The 13458-nt window shown below is 58.0% G+C and overlaps 6 protein-coding genes across 6 annotated transcripts; 3 read left to right on the forward strand and 3 right to left on the reverse strand.

Annotated features, from left to right (window-relative positions):
- Positions 1-1417: 1417 nt before the first annotated feature.
- Positions 1418-2833, forward strand: IUM83_14785 (Zinc finger CCCH domain-containing protein 7; the record flags this gene model as incomplete). The annotated part of the gene is made up of 1 exon (XM_067939557.1): positions 1418-2833. One exon carries the CDS (start codon positions 1418-1420, stop codon positions 2831-2833), a length of 1416 nt encoding a protein of 471 aa, XP_067787897.1.
- Positions 2834-3251: 418 nt separating this feature from the next.
- On the reverse strand, positions 3252-5318 carry IUM83_14786 (Ufm1-specific protease; the record flags this gene model as incomplete). The annotated part of the gene is made up of 2 exons (XM_067939558.1): positions 3252-4927; positions 5027-5318. The coding sequence occupies 2 exons, from the start codon at positions 5316-5318 to the stop codon at positions 3252-3254; spliced, it is 1968 nt and encodes a 655-aa protein (XP_067787898.1).
- Positions 5319-6441: 1123 nt separating this feature from the next.
- IUM83_14787 (sulfatase-like protein) lies at positions 6442-8621 on the forward strand (the record flags this gene model as incomplete). The annotated part of the gene is made up of 2 exons (XM_067939559.1): positions 6442-8546; positions 8615-8621. The coding sequence occupies 2 exons, from the start codon at positions 6442-6444 to the stop codon at positions 8619-8621; spliced, it is 2112 nt and encodes a 703-aa protein (XP_067787899.1).
- A 163-nt stretch (positions 8622-8784) lies between these two features.
- IUM83_14788 (sulfatase-like protein) lies at positions 8785-9852 on the forward strand (the record flags this gene model as incomplete). The annotated part of the gene is made up of 1 exon (XM_067939560.1): positions 8785-9852. One exon carries the CDS (start codon positions 8785-8787, stop codon positions 9850-9852), a length of 1068 nt encoding a protein of 355 aa, XP_067787891.1.
- A 628-nt stretch (positions 9853-10480) lies between these two features.
- Positions 10481-10994, reverse strand: IUM83_14789 (Carboxyvinyl-carboxyphosphonate phosphorylmutase; the record flags this gene model as incomplete). The annotated part of the gene is made up of 3 exons (XM_067939561.1): positions 10481-10524; positions 10591-10663; positions 10755-10994. The coding sequence occupies 3 exons, from the start codon at positions 10992-10994 to the stop codon at positions 10481-10483; spliced, it is 357 nt and encodes a 118-aa protein (XP_067787892.1).
- A 461-nt stretch (positions 10995-11455) lies between these two features.
- IUM83_14790 (Phox homologous domain) lies at positions 11456-13294 on the reverse strand (the record flags this gene model as incomplete). The annotated part of the gene is made up of 2 exons (XM_067939562.1): positions 11456-12091; positions 12182-13294. The coding sequence occupies 2 exons, from the start codon at positions 13292-13294 to the stop codon at positions 11456-11458; spliced, it is 1749 nt and encodes a 582-aa protein (XP_067787982.1).
- Between the last annotated feature and the right edge of the window lie 164 nt (positions 13295-13458).

The raw sequence follows: 13458 nt of genomic DNA on the forward strand, positions 1-13458 counted from the left end.
AATAATATCGCTCAAGCTGCTGCTGCATTTGCGATTTGTAGGCGCTGGTAGAAGCTACGGTAGTAAAATAACTTGAAGATTCGCAAGCCCTCAGGTTAATCCTACGCAGGCACTCTTTTGAAAAAAAATTTACCAGTTGAAAGCAAACGTTTACTATCGTTTCCTGTACGATGTGGGCCCTCGTTGCCAGAGGTATTCGCGCCTCCAAATCAACATGCGCTAGGAGATCGCAATGACCTGCAGAGCTTGAACATGTTTTCATATATATCTTTATATCGTAATCAATTCTCAGAGGTACCGTAGCGTCGATTCATATTTGTTTAGATAACTCGCATTGCGAGATCATACCTTATTTGGTTTTAGTGGTGGCATGCCGTCTGAGAACTTCATTTAGCGGCATCCCAAACGGTCAACCAACGAACGTAGCCGTATTACAGCACACAGCAGTAACTCAACCTCGTCGATCTTAGCCTGTTCGTCAACATTCCATCTGTGCCGCAAGATGTTTCAAGCAGCGTGAACTGAGAGTATGTTTCCCGAGGCACTCTGCGCGCATGCAGCGCCAGTTGGCGCCGCCTGCTTGGCCGAAAATTAAAATATCTCCGCGACGTGTCTCGAGCAGTTACGTCTGCCAAGGAGGACAAGCTTGCAACGGTGATCGAAAATTCCGTCGTGCCTCGCGGCAGCTTAGATGAGGCGTTGAGGCGTTTCCGCGCTCGGCAGCGTGGGCACGTCTTTATCAACTGGCTCTGATTGGCCCAGACATTTTCATTCGCGGAGCACAGCAGGGCCCTAGCCCTCCTCCCTGCGGGCAACCGCGCTCCGACCGCTTGAAGGATAGCACCACCCTTCTAATTCTATCTCAGTGCATCCTGCGTCAGAGTGTACTGAGAGAAGCGGTTTATACACCCTGTCGTTGGCCAAATGTACTGTATTCCCTTAAATCGAAAAAAGTTGCCGCAGCCCATACAATCCCTCAGTGGCACGATCCGGCTCCGTTCTGGAAGGATTTTCCGCGGAGCGGTTGCCGCTTCGGGGTGCGCGGCTCCTTCTTCTCAGGCCGCTCGCACGCGTTCGTTCCGCAGCGCTCGCAGTGGGGAAAGCGGAGCACGGGAAGAAGACCGGAAGCAGCGGCGCCAAGAGACGTTCCTGCCGCCGGGCTTCGTGACAGGCGCGTCGACACCTCGCTCAACCGAGACACGCCAAGCGTCGGCTCCCAAGGCTTAAATTTTGCTTTTGGCCCGCCGCAGCGCAACACTCAGCACTCAGCTCTCCACCCGTTCGATTGTTGCCTTCGCACTTCAAAAGGAAAAGGGCGAAGCGAGAGGGGGGCAGGCAAGGCAATCTTTAGGACTCTCGCGCCTAGAGACTGTCTCTTACCTTCAGGCAACCTCCAGCCATCACAGACCGCAGCAACATGCTGGCCATGGCGCCGCGGCCCGAGCCCACGGCCATGCTCAACCACCGCGGGGAGCGCATCATGCCGCTGCCGTACCGCCCCAAGCCCGTCGTCGTCTCCTCCTCCGCCAAGGCCACCAAGACGCGCAAGCTGTCGGCCATGCAGGGCGGCTACGAGCAGTACGCGCACCTGGCCAAGCGCCAGCGCAGCGACTACAACCTCGAGCCGGAGCTGGAGCTCGAGCCCTCGTGCTTCGGCACGCGGCGGCCGGAGGTCGTGACGCCCTTCGACCTGCACCTGCAGGCCGTGTACGAGGGCGCGGCCGAGGACGGGCTGCAGTTCTTCGAGTCGCACGGCTACTACGACGTGAGCGACGCCAACACGGTGGAGATGTTCCGCCAGAACTTCGGCCTGGGCGAGGTCTTCTGGCTCGGCAACGGGCAGCTGGACGAGGAGGAGGAGGAGGAGGAGCTCGTGCTTGAATCACTGAGCCCCGCCGTCTACCCCTTCGGCTCGCAGCAGCAGATCGTGAGCTCCAGGAACCTGCTGCACCGCGAGCGCACTGACTCCGGGCGCTTCACGCTGCTGGACGACGACGGCAACGAGGTGGACGAGCACACGCTCTGGGAGATGGAGCGCGAGGACCGCCTCAAGGCCAAGAGCCTGGCGCTGGACGACGACGAGCTGGCCGAGCTCGCCCACGACCAGCTCAGTCTGCTCGAGGCCATCTCCGTCATCCGCTCGGAGAAGACGCAGCTGCAGCAGTTCTTCCTGCACGCCTTCCGCGAAGAGCAGGCGCGAGCCGTGCATGTCCCGGGCCCCGTGCTGCGCCAGGCGCAGCGCACGGAGCTGCCCCCGGCCATGCCGCCCGCCGACCTGGAGCTGCCGCCCTACTGCGGCTACGTGAACCTGCTCAAGGACACGATCCCCTTCCTCATGCGCAGCTGGCACAAGCGCTGGTTCTACCTGGACTTCCAGGCGGGCGTCGTGCTCATGTACAAGCGCAGCTACTGGAAGAGCCCGCGCGGCGTCATCGACCTGCGCAACGTGGCCCACATCGAGAAGATGAGTCAGGGAGACTTCCGCATCGAGTTCCACGACACGGGCGCCGACGCCCCGTCCATGATGCTCATGCGCTCCAAGCTGCCGGAGGAGGCCGAGCTCTGGGTGAACCTGCTGCGCTTCGCCAAGCAGGCGTCGCGCGGCGCTCCTCGTCTCACCGACACGGTCATGGACAACACCAAGGCGCTCATGAAGAAGGCCAACAAGAAGAACCAGGTGGATATCTTGGCGCAGCTGCTGACCAACTCGGCCAACAACGCGCGGTCAAGCAACCTGCGTGCCATCGCGCAGGCGTCGGCCGTAGCGGCGTCGGCTGTCTCGAACAGACGCAATAGCAAGCACCACAGACACCAGAACGCGCTGACGGCATAGGCCCGTCGCGCAAGCACAAACAACACACATATGGGCGTGGCCAACTTTGGCAACACAGGATACAAGATGACCAAGACGAGAAAAAGCAGAAGACAAGACAAACTGGCAAGGTGGGGAATCCTCCTCCCCCCTTGCCCAGAAAAACAAGCACGTTCGCGCAAGAGCTCTCTATCTATTCCCGTTCCAAGTGTACAAGAGCTTTCAGCGTACTGCCTCGACATGTTCATAGCCAAAGGCACCTCCAAACTTCAACTACCCACCACTACCACACAACCCGACGAGCCCCACGATTGAGCGGCACGTATCTTCGTCCGCTTCATCGCGGAGTTTGTCAACCATTGCAGAAACAAAGAAAAATAAAATATTTTCTGTAGCTGTACGAACGATCGATCCATTCATTCGCTTGCATTAGCTTCATTCAGACACCAACGCTCAGACGCTGCGGCAGACACAGGTTGTAAAAACTGTTCTTGACGAAGGTCGTCGTCTTGCGCCAACTGCACGGAACTGCCTTGTATCCTTCCAAAGCCACGGTCTGCTGCTGAATTGTAGTCAGGTCCTCGTCGCCAGTGTAGTGCGGGTCAAGCGTGAGGAAAGCGCACACACCAGAGTCGGGGTCGTAATCTACGCCAAGCAACGTGAATGCCAACTGGCCACCTCCCATCATAACTGGCGTCCCCTGCGTCTCAAAGTGGTAGATCAGCTCGCGGGCGACGTCGGGAAGCTGAGCACCACTCGACACGCTCAGGGAGCGGAACGTCACTCCAAACAGCTCGTCCAGCACGTAGCCGACCTCTAGGCTGCCGATCCACTCCGTCGACCCTCGGAAACGTTCAGGTTTGTCCCCCATTTTCACGAGCGCGTTCTGAATCTCATCGTGCGAGAGATAGCGTTGCTTCGTGAAGTGCTGGACAAACAGCCAGGACGCCAGCGTCTGCAGCGAACGGTAAGCGCAGCCCCATCCTTTGTCATTCTTGCCCTGCTGCATGTAGTGGTAGTAGCCATAGAAGCCATCCACCAAAGCAGATAAGCATTGCGAGCCGTCAACACCTGAGTTTGGAATGCCTTCGTGGACGTTATACAGCACATCGCTTGAGGCAAGCCACTCGCCTTGCTGTGACAATGAGCAGCCACGAGAGACCCGAAACAGTGGCTGGTCCACAGGCTGTAAGAACGCGCGATGCAAGCGCTCGAGCGTTTTCACATCGTCCATGGTCTCATCAGCATCATCAGTACCCGTCGAGTTCGAAACCACCATTAAAGGGAACGCCGCGCCAACGAGCGGGAACTGGTGCGCAGTCACAGCAGTCACCGACTCAGGAGCGTTCTTCAGTCGGTTAGCAACTTCAGTCAACTGTTCATGAAGCTGCTGGCGAAGCAGCGCAAATGTCTCTCGCACTGACGCGTCCACAGGCACCACAACAAGTGCGTCACAATGAGCATGGAAGCGTTGGCGAGGGCTCATGGAGGCGGAAGGCGTCGGAATTGTAACCACAGGCGCTGCCACCTCGGCTGCAGCATCCAACGGTGCAAGACTGACCAACAAGTCCACGTTGGGAATGTCTCCGTACTCCAAAGACGGCAAGAAGCCCAGTTTGTCGTCTCCCTCAGCTGCAGCCTTCTTGTTGCCCGCCTTCTTCTGCTTCTTGGCACTTTTCTTCTTGCTCTTGGACTCATCGATGTTGTCGTCAACTTCTGGTAGAATAGACTCCAACAACACAGAACTGTCATCTGAAGACAAGGCGTCTTCTCCTCGTGCATTGAGCACACGGAAGCTCCTGCCCTTCTTGCCCTGCATAACCCCCACACGGACGTAAAAGTCCTCGTCCTCGCGAGTCGCAGCCTTGTACTTCTCCAGCTGGTGCAGCAGTGAGCTCTTGTCTCCCAGAACGTGCAAGTCCACTGCACAACGCAGTGGCGCGAATCCAGTGGCACGGTGGAAGTCGCGAGCATGGAGACACTGCACGACGGTCAAGGTGATCACCGTAGCTTTCCCATCCTTGCAATGGAACAGCTTCGCCGTCTGAGTCGCTAACGTATACACCAACACGACCTCTTCATCCTTCTGCTCTGTGGCTTGCAATGCGACTGATTCTGTCCCCACCGCGGCAACAACAAAAAGTTTAGCACTAGCTTAAAGTATCTAACCGGTTAGCACTAGCTTAAAGTTGTCGGAGAAGAAACGACACGAACCGAGCTCATTGGCGGGTTCTGTCCTCTCCCCGCGCACCACAACGAAGCTCCCGACGCGGGAGATGCCTCCGGGCAGGTGCCGGTCGAAGGACTGGCCATTCGCGGCGTCGTCCAGGGACAGGCGGAGAAGCCCCCAGACCGCGAGCTGCTGCGTGTCGCCCTCGCTGGACTTGCGCGTGCCCAGAAGTGCGCCGGTCGTCAGAGCGGAATAAAGTGCGGCGTCCTCCAAGTCCTCGGGCGCGGCGAGGCGCCGCAGGGAGCGCAGCAGCGGCGCCGGAAGCAAGCCCTCCATCGCGGTCGCTATCTGGCAGTCTAGTTTCGCTGCGGTTGGTTGAAAAGAATGGGGTTTTCATCCAATGGAGGAGTAGACGCTCCGTCTGCCGCGAAACGTCCAATCGTATGGCCGCTAGCGTTCCATTGGCGCGCGAAGAGACGCGATTTCCGCCAATGACCGGCCGCGAGTTGGCGTGTGCAACATTCTCGATGGCATGTTGGCCGAGCGTGTCGCTAGTGATGGCGGCGTCCCGTCATCGTGCAAAATCGGCTCGGCGGCGGCGTAAGGCGTTGCTGTTGCATGCTGCAATCTGCGCTGCGTGGCGTGATGGCAGTGATCATGCAGGCATCCCTCGTCGCGACTTTCCTTTTTTGGTACCAGGGCTTGCAACGAAGCCTGGCTACTGCGCCCGACCGGCGCATCACCCGAAATTCCTGGCGGTTGCAATTGCGCTTTCCAGCCCACCGAAGTCCTTCGCGCTTGAACCTAGAATGCACGCACGTACGGTCGGGTTCAACCACGTCCTTCGTAGCTGTAGCCATGTAATACATGATGCATACCCAGAGTGCACGCAGTGCAGTGCTGGCGGCACCGCCGCCACAGCAAAATCCGGTGTACAATCCGGCAGAAAACGTCCAGTCGGGCGCGCGAGCTAGTCACTAATGCGCCCGTTCAGTCGGGCGCGCCAGCGCTCTGTCCTTTCCTGGCCAAACTCGCTTCGCCAGTCCACACAGCGCCCCACTATACCGCCAGCCGGTAACGCTTTATCCCAAGGGAGGTCTTGGCACGGACACACAACAGCAATACCGCCGAGGACCGCTTGTAGGCGCAGGTAGGAAGGCAGGCAGGCAGGCAGGAAGGAAGGCTCGCCCCCAGTCAGCGCTCTATCTCTCTCCTCTGGGCGATTGTTGGTGATCAGCGCGTTACGGGGCGACGCCGGAAATACATATCCCTCTCTCTCCTCCCTCCATCGCATCAAAAACCGCGGAGTCGACTTCACTTAACCGCCGCAGCACAAGGCAAGGCAACGGCAAGGCAAAAGCAACAAGTGAGAGAGAGGAACCCCAGCCCGCCAAGAAAGTGTCTCACCCATCTCCTCTCTAACCAAGCAAACCGCGGCAACACACCACAATACAAGACCATGCCCATGATCTACCGCCGCAACCGCGGCCTCTCGCCCACGCGGGAGCTGGACGACGTCACGCGAGGTGTTAAACCCATGGGCTTCGACGCAGACCCGTCGTTGCTGGGCCGCACGCGCCGCTGGTGGAGGGGGCGCAGCGTGCTGCTCGCGTCGCAGCGCGTGTACCAGACCATGTGGCTCGCCGCGCTCGTGTACGCCTTCCTCGGGCTGCCGGTGCTCGGGCGTGTGCTAAACTTTGCGCGCTTCGTGCACCGCTTCAGCGCGCCGAAAATCGTGCAGGGGCTTGTTGCCGGGCTGTTGCAGGATGTCGCAATCTTCTTGCAGGCCTCGACTTGCATTTGCCTGGTTAAGGTTTTATTCGACGCGGACAATTTCACACCACAAGGGGTTGTTGCGGCAAACAACGCACGGAGTTTCCCTAACAGCGGCTTTTTAAGGGAACGCGGCAACAGCGCGAGGTTTTTACCGGTTTACATGCCGGTGCTGGCGAACGAGTACGACTTGCGGGACGAAGGCATGGAGGCGCTGGCCTCAGGTGTGGCCACCAACCACCGAACATTGCTGAGTTTAGGTGCAGCGGCAAATCGACCGGCGCTCGTGGCAAGAACACAGAGGGCGTTGCACTCGCTGGTGATTTTAACACTATTGCAACTTATCCTCGTGGTGGCCACCATCGCCAGCGTGGCGGATTTTTGCCTACAAGTGACGATGCACCCGCGGCTAAACCGCGCGTTCGTCAACATTTTCTTTAATTACATGAAGCAGTTCACGGCCTCGCTCACGGACGAGGAGGTGATGACCCGGACGGTGGTGGGCTCCTGGGCCGTCTACTTGGCGCTGATAGCAGCGCTCACCTACGGGTTCTACACGGGCAGGTTGCCACTGGCGTCGGACTTCCTCCGGCTGCCCAGCGCGCTCTGCTGCTGCTTCGACCGGCGGTACAGTGCACGGAAGGACTCGATGAACTCGTCGGTGTCGACGAACTCGGGCTCGTACATGTCGGACCTGTTCGCGTCGTACTGGCACCGCGCCGGAAAGCCGATCCGCGCACGGAGACGCAGCAGCCAGGGACACAGCTACTTGCCAGGTGCAGGCGCAGGTGGGTGCTCTTCCGGTTACGCCACGGCGTTCGCCTCGAGCTCGTCGCTTTGCTCGACAGGATACGGCGCGTACACCAAGTCCGGGCCACTGACAGTACTGGCTAGATGCATCCTTGCCAGTGTCATGATGACTGCAGTCGCGCTTTCGGCGTCGCTGCTGGTTGATGGCAAGGGCGGCGTGGATATGAAGCTTATGAACAACGCCATGTTTACTCTGCAGGCGGAGCAGTTCTTCTACCGACCCACGACAATCCACCGAGAGGAGATTAACTGCACTGCTGCGAGCAGTGCACTCCGGTCGACGCTGGGTGTATCCGAGAAGTACGAACTGGACAAGCTTGGAAACGATGACCACTGCGCGTTGCTGTGGCGCAAGACGACAGGATACGAAGGCGACAGCATTTTTGAGCTGAACATGAACGTGACTGCACCCGAGACCGCAGCGCCTGAGGTTGCAGAGAACGCCACAACTGACGCAAGTGCTGAAGCAAATTCAGAGAAGCCCGCCAAAGTGCAGCCGAATATCATTGTGCTTAACATGGAGTCCTGGAGGCATCTGGACGTCGGCGTGCTCGGCGGCGCTGCCAAGAAAGAGACGACAGGCAAGAGCGCTACGCCTCACTTCGACGAGCTTGCAAAGACGGGTGTTTTATACAGCAAGCACTACACACAATGCGTGCAGACCACGCGCACGTTGCTGACGACCCTTTTTGGCATGCTACCGTCGTGCACGGAAACCACCGCGCTCAAGCAGTACAGCACGACGCTCAATGTGCGTGGATTACCACACTTTTTGAAGGAGCGCGGTTACTTCAACCTCTTCTGGAGTGCTGTTGATCTCACATGGGAGTACTGGGACAAATTCCTGCTGAAAAATGGTTTCGATAAGCTTGTGGACGACCGCAAGATCCGCAAGATGCTTCACGAGACGCGTAACTACAAGAACACACCGGACGACCATTTTTCCTGGGGCATGCACGACCACCTGTCGTTCGAAATGCTGCTGTACGCCATCGAGTCGGCTCACAACGCCAGTGTGAATTCCTCTGACGCGTCGGTTATGGTTGGAGCCTCTGAGGATACTTCCACTAAGAATGAGGCATCCGCTAACGTGACTGACCTCGAGAATACGTTGACAGTTCCAGAGGCTGCAGCAAAAGGAAGGCACTACCATGCCACTCGCTCCAGTAAGAGTGGACTATCTGCTTCGACGACCTCGACTGCAGAGTCTTCCACGACGATGGCGAACACGCCGACGAAGCCACCGCTTCCTGGTTGGGAAGGACTGCAGACGCCGTACTTCATCGACATGTACAGTATTACGAGCCACAATCCGTGGGCGCTGCCGGATTTCTACGACGTGCCGGACCTCTCGGGGCTATATACGCGGTATAACAAGAAATACCTGGACTCGATGTACTTTTCCGACGAGATGCTGGGCGACTTCATTGCAGCACTGCGCGCCAAGGGCCTGATGAAGAACACGATCGTGATCATCGAGGGCGACCACGGTTACGGACGTCTGGAGCACGACAACAACCCGTCCATCGCAGACTCGGGTGTGTGGGATGAGGCGTCCAGAGTGCCGTTCCTCCTGCTTGCCGACGACTTCCTTCGCGAGGAAGACAAGGGCACTGTTGTGAACCAGCTGACCATGCAGTCTGACCTCATGGCTACGATTGCAGACATCCTGGGCGTCACACCTGAGGAACCACTCTACCAACACGGATACGGTCACTCGATGAAACGCCGACGCGTCCAGCCGGAGGCACAAGCTCAAGCTCTAGCAGCCGAGACCGTGAAGGATAATGATGCGGAAGTCAAGGACTCCGAAGCGGAGGCCCTGGCAGCAGAAGCTCGGGAAAGCCCGCAGGAACGACGCGTCGTTATGTGCAACCCGTTCAACGGTATGAGCAAGGGTGTGCGCACTGAAGAGCTCAAGTACATCTTCCACCCGGACGGTTCGTACAACGTGTTCGAGCCTGCAATCGATCCCGCGGAGAAGAAGCCGCTGCGCACGGGATTCGACATCGAGGAGATGGACGACGCCACGCGCGACGTGTTCGAGTACGTGACCAAGGCAGTGGACCTGAACCAGTTCCTGTTCGAGGCCAACCGGTTCATGACGCCGATGGCTGCACCCGACACCAGGGCCCCACGAATCAAGAGGGAGGACGACGCAGCGCAATACTACCGTTTACGGAGGTCTCACGCACAGAACGCGACCGTGGAGGACCACGTCTCGGACGAGCAGGTCGAGCCGAAGCAGCCGCGAGGCCCGCCAGCCCCCGTGAACTCGCTAGATTAGACTAGACATGACCAGACCATGATGCATGCACAAGGAAGTCTGGACGACCATAGTAGCTTTTTTATTAGGACAGCACGCCGCCTAACACACGATACAGTACCAGCGAACAAGCGGCATTTGATCTGTACGTCCGCCTTGACCATTCACTTGCTTGTCAGCAGCGCATATCACAGGCGCTTTTCACCAAGTTCAACGAGAGGCAGGAAGGAATCACAACTCAGGCGAGTGAGTCAATCGTGAGCAAGGCGGGAGAATGACAGGCAGGCGTGCTCGCTGCAATTTAATAAATACGTTGCGTGGTTCGCGCTCGCCCGCGTCTGCGTGCAGAGCGAGCCAAACGCCGTGAGTCTCTGGAGCCCTTGCTACCGCCACTGCCGTTCGTCTTGTAGTCTTCTCTCGGAACACTTTTCGCTGCTGTAAATCTCCGCTCTAATCCACACTAGCACATACAGAATAATACTCGGGCGCCGCCACCAGGCAGCCGCACCTTCACTCTACTTCCAAGTGAGGAACTCAACTGCCCGACCTGCTCCCCGCTCGGTCCAGCCGCCGCCTTCCGACGAAGCAGGCGGCCACGAGCAGAGGCAGCAAGCACCACTGATCAACACCCCACCCCGACTCAGCTCCGCTACACCTTGGCGGTCTTGGCCACCGGCTGATCGAAGCTCCCGTCTGCACAAAAAAAAAAAAAATGAGCCTCCACTCCCTTCAGTTTCTCATCTTCCAGCCTCAACTCACAGGCGATGACGGAGATGGCACTGAGCCGCATCGAGTCCCTGCGCACCGACAGCATCGAGTCGTTCTCCGACTCCTGGATAGCCACACAAGCAGCCACACGCACACAACGTCAGCCTCCCAAACGTAATGAATTCATTTGGCTGCAGCTAACGACTGCTTAGTACCCGGCCGCTCTCGAGACGCTCCTCCGGAATGGGGGAGAGCAGGATGGGCTTGAGGCTGGGCCAGTTGAGCCCCAGCTCGTCCTCCGTGAGCACGGGCGCCGGCTCGTAGTCCAGCCAGCGCGCCTGCGAGCGGCGCACGGCCTTGCGGTACTGCACCATGCGGTACAGCCAGAGCGCGAGCAGCGCCAGCAGCGTGGCGCCCAGCAGGGCCAGCGCCAGCTCCGCCACGCCCAGCTCCATGCTCCTGGACGGCGCCTGCCGTCGGCCGCGGAAGTGGAGGAACACTGTGACTGGAGGCCGGGGACGCACGCAGCGCAGCGCGCGACTCGGCTGCTCGTGGGATAATGGAGACTGATGCCCCTCCGCGGCTGAACCAAAAAAGATGGGGTGTTTGGAGGCTATTTCAGTGGATTATGGACGGTATCGGCTGATATGTATGGAAGCAGGATACTGATGCACTGGGTTATGGTTAATTTTAGGAGAGAATCAGGACGGATGATGGTACTGATTGGACGGAGGATGGGGCGGATGGCCGCGCTGCGCGACGGAAGTTGGCTCCTGAAGGACATTGATGATGACAAGGAGGTGGCCCGTCCAGTGTACACGAGCGGGAATTAACCGGGACGGCTTCAACATGGACAAGTATCACAAGTGTCATCAATGCATGGACAGCACTCGGTGCCTTTTATCGCTACCCGATCTTACGGTTCACCCTGCGCGGCTTCGACGAGCACAAAGTCGGCAGGGCCCGTGTCGCCTGCACTTCCAGCAGCGGCGGCGCCCAATTGCTCGTGCGAGTCCAACTTGGCTTGCAGACTGCGCTGCACCATGCGTGCCTCCTGTGCTTCCTGCACGAGCGCCGCCAGATTCACCTGGGAGTACGGCTGTAATCGTTTCACCTCTTGCACCAACATCTTCTTGTGCGTGCGCAGCGTGCGGTTCTGCAGCTCCAGCGCCTTGAGCTGCGCGGCCTCATCAGCGTGCTTCTCGCGCCACGACGCTGCTTCGACTTGTGACGCAGCCAGCTGAGCCTCGAGCTCCATGTTCTCCACAGACCGCCAAAGGCACTGCTCTTGGAAGCCGGCGCATAGTCTCTGCACGCGCTCCAGCTCGCTCGTAAGTGTTCCCTCCGGCTGCGTGCTCGGTGTCGCAGCGGGCGGTGCCGAGGTGTCTTCCGTGTTGTGTGTGATCTTCGACGCCTTCGGCACGGAGGGAGCGCATTCGAGCTGCGTGATCGTCTCTAAATTGGCCTTGTAGATCTCTTCTGCGATTTGTACGCGGTCCAGCGCGCTCTCCAGTTCTTTCTTGGTGTCAACAAGATTATCTTCTAGACGAGTCTGTTGTACAGCAGCACAATACACGTACAAGTCAAAGTTAATCAGGTTTGAAGTCGTGGGGATACCCAGTTAACATTGCACATCACTTACCACCTGCGCTTCGAGCTCAAGGATGCGCTCTTCCAACACCGCCGACTGAATCTGAGAATCCTTTTCAGGACCTTCACCTGCTAAGTTGTCGTCGTACGAGCTGTCACCGAAACCACCTTCGCTTTCGACACGTTCCCATCCCATTAGATCCTCTACCACCGTGATCCCTGACGCTGACACGTGGTGACACAACCACTCGCTCGTGTCAACAGCATTCAGCCCGCCCGCAACCTCCAGTACTTTCACAGCAGCTTCCAACGGCACCACCTTCGCCTGAAACTTCAGTGGCTTCGACATGATACTGCTCATGTCCACATTTTCCCATTGCAGCGTCAGTATGCCCGCCTTGTCAGTCACAAAGTGGCCGTATACGAAGCTCTCATCGCCCTCATCAGCAGAGAAGTCACAATCCGTCCGGTAATGCACCACCTCCATCTCCCCCTCTTCCCCTTGAACACCAGATCCAGCATCATTGCTACTGACACTGTACGGATCGACCTCCCCACTTTCACCCTCTTCACCGCTTGAGAACTGAGCACTAAACACCAATCCCGTTCCTTGAGAGGCGAATTTCCACAGCACAAGCTGCTTGTCTCCATCTCCCGCCGCACTCACAGTCACCTGGTGCTCCACCGAGCAGCCTGCAGCCACCCGCTCTTGCATCAACTCTGCCTTCTCCTCATCACCAGCTTCAATTGCAGCGTCCACTGCGTCTCTGTAGCTCGGTCCCATCGTCGCATGCGTCGATAACACATTCCCCTGGAGGAACGATTTAAGAGCCAGAGAACTCGCCAAAAGCTGCGAATTGGCCGTTAATTCGCGCAAATAATCTTCCAGAGCGATTGCAAGCCTAGCTGCTTGCTGTTCTGGCGGATAAAAGCTCGGTTTGACGTCGCAATACGCTTCAATAGCGGTGGTAATAGCTGGGAGGGTGGCGGAGGTATGGGAACCCGATTCTTGCTCCAGCTGACGCTCCAGACGCTGGAAATCGCGCAGAGACCGCTCGAGCAGACGGAAGTGGTCGTCGTGGTGCAGCAGCACGAGCGCGACGGCGTCCAGGGGCGCGTCTGGGCCCGGAGAGGGCGGCACCTTCACTGCCACATCCAGCGTCATGTTCACGTCGAGTTTTGTTCTTCGAGTGGATTGGAAGGATTGATTTGCAGGTTTTAGTATTCAAATACATTTGCTGTTTTTCGGATTCTGGAACACGATAATTGAATACCCGCACTCACGGGTATCGCGATTCGCGATTAGAGCAGTGTAGCCATGTGTAAGTT

Source organism: Phytophthora cinnamomi, assembly GCF_018691715.1.
Source record: "Phytophthora cinnamomi strain GKB4 chromosome Unknown Contig56, whole genome shotgun sequence".
In the NCBI taxonomy this organism is placed as follows: Eukaryota; Oomycota; class Peronosporomycetes; order Peronosporales; family Peronosporaceae; genus Phytophthora; species Phytophthora cinnamomi.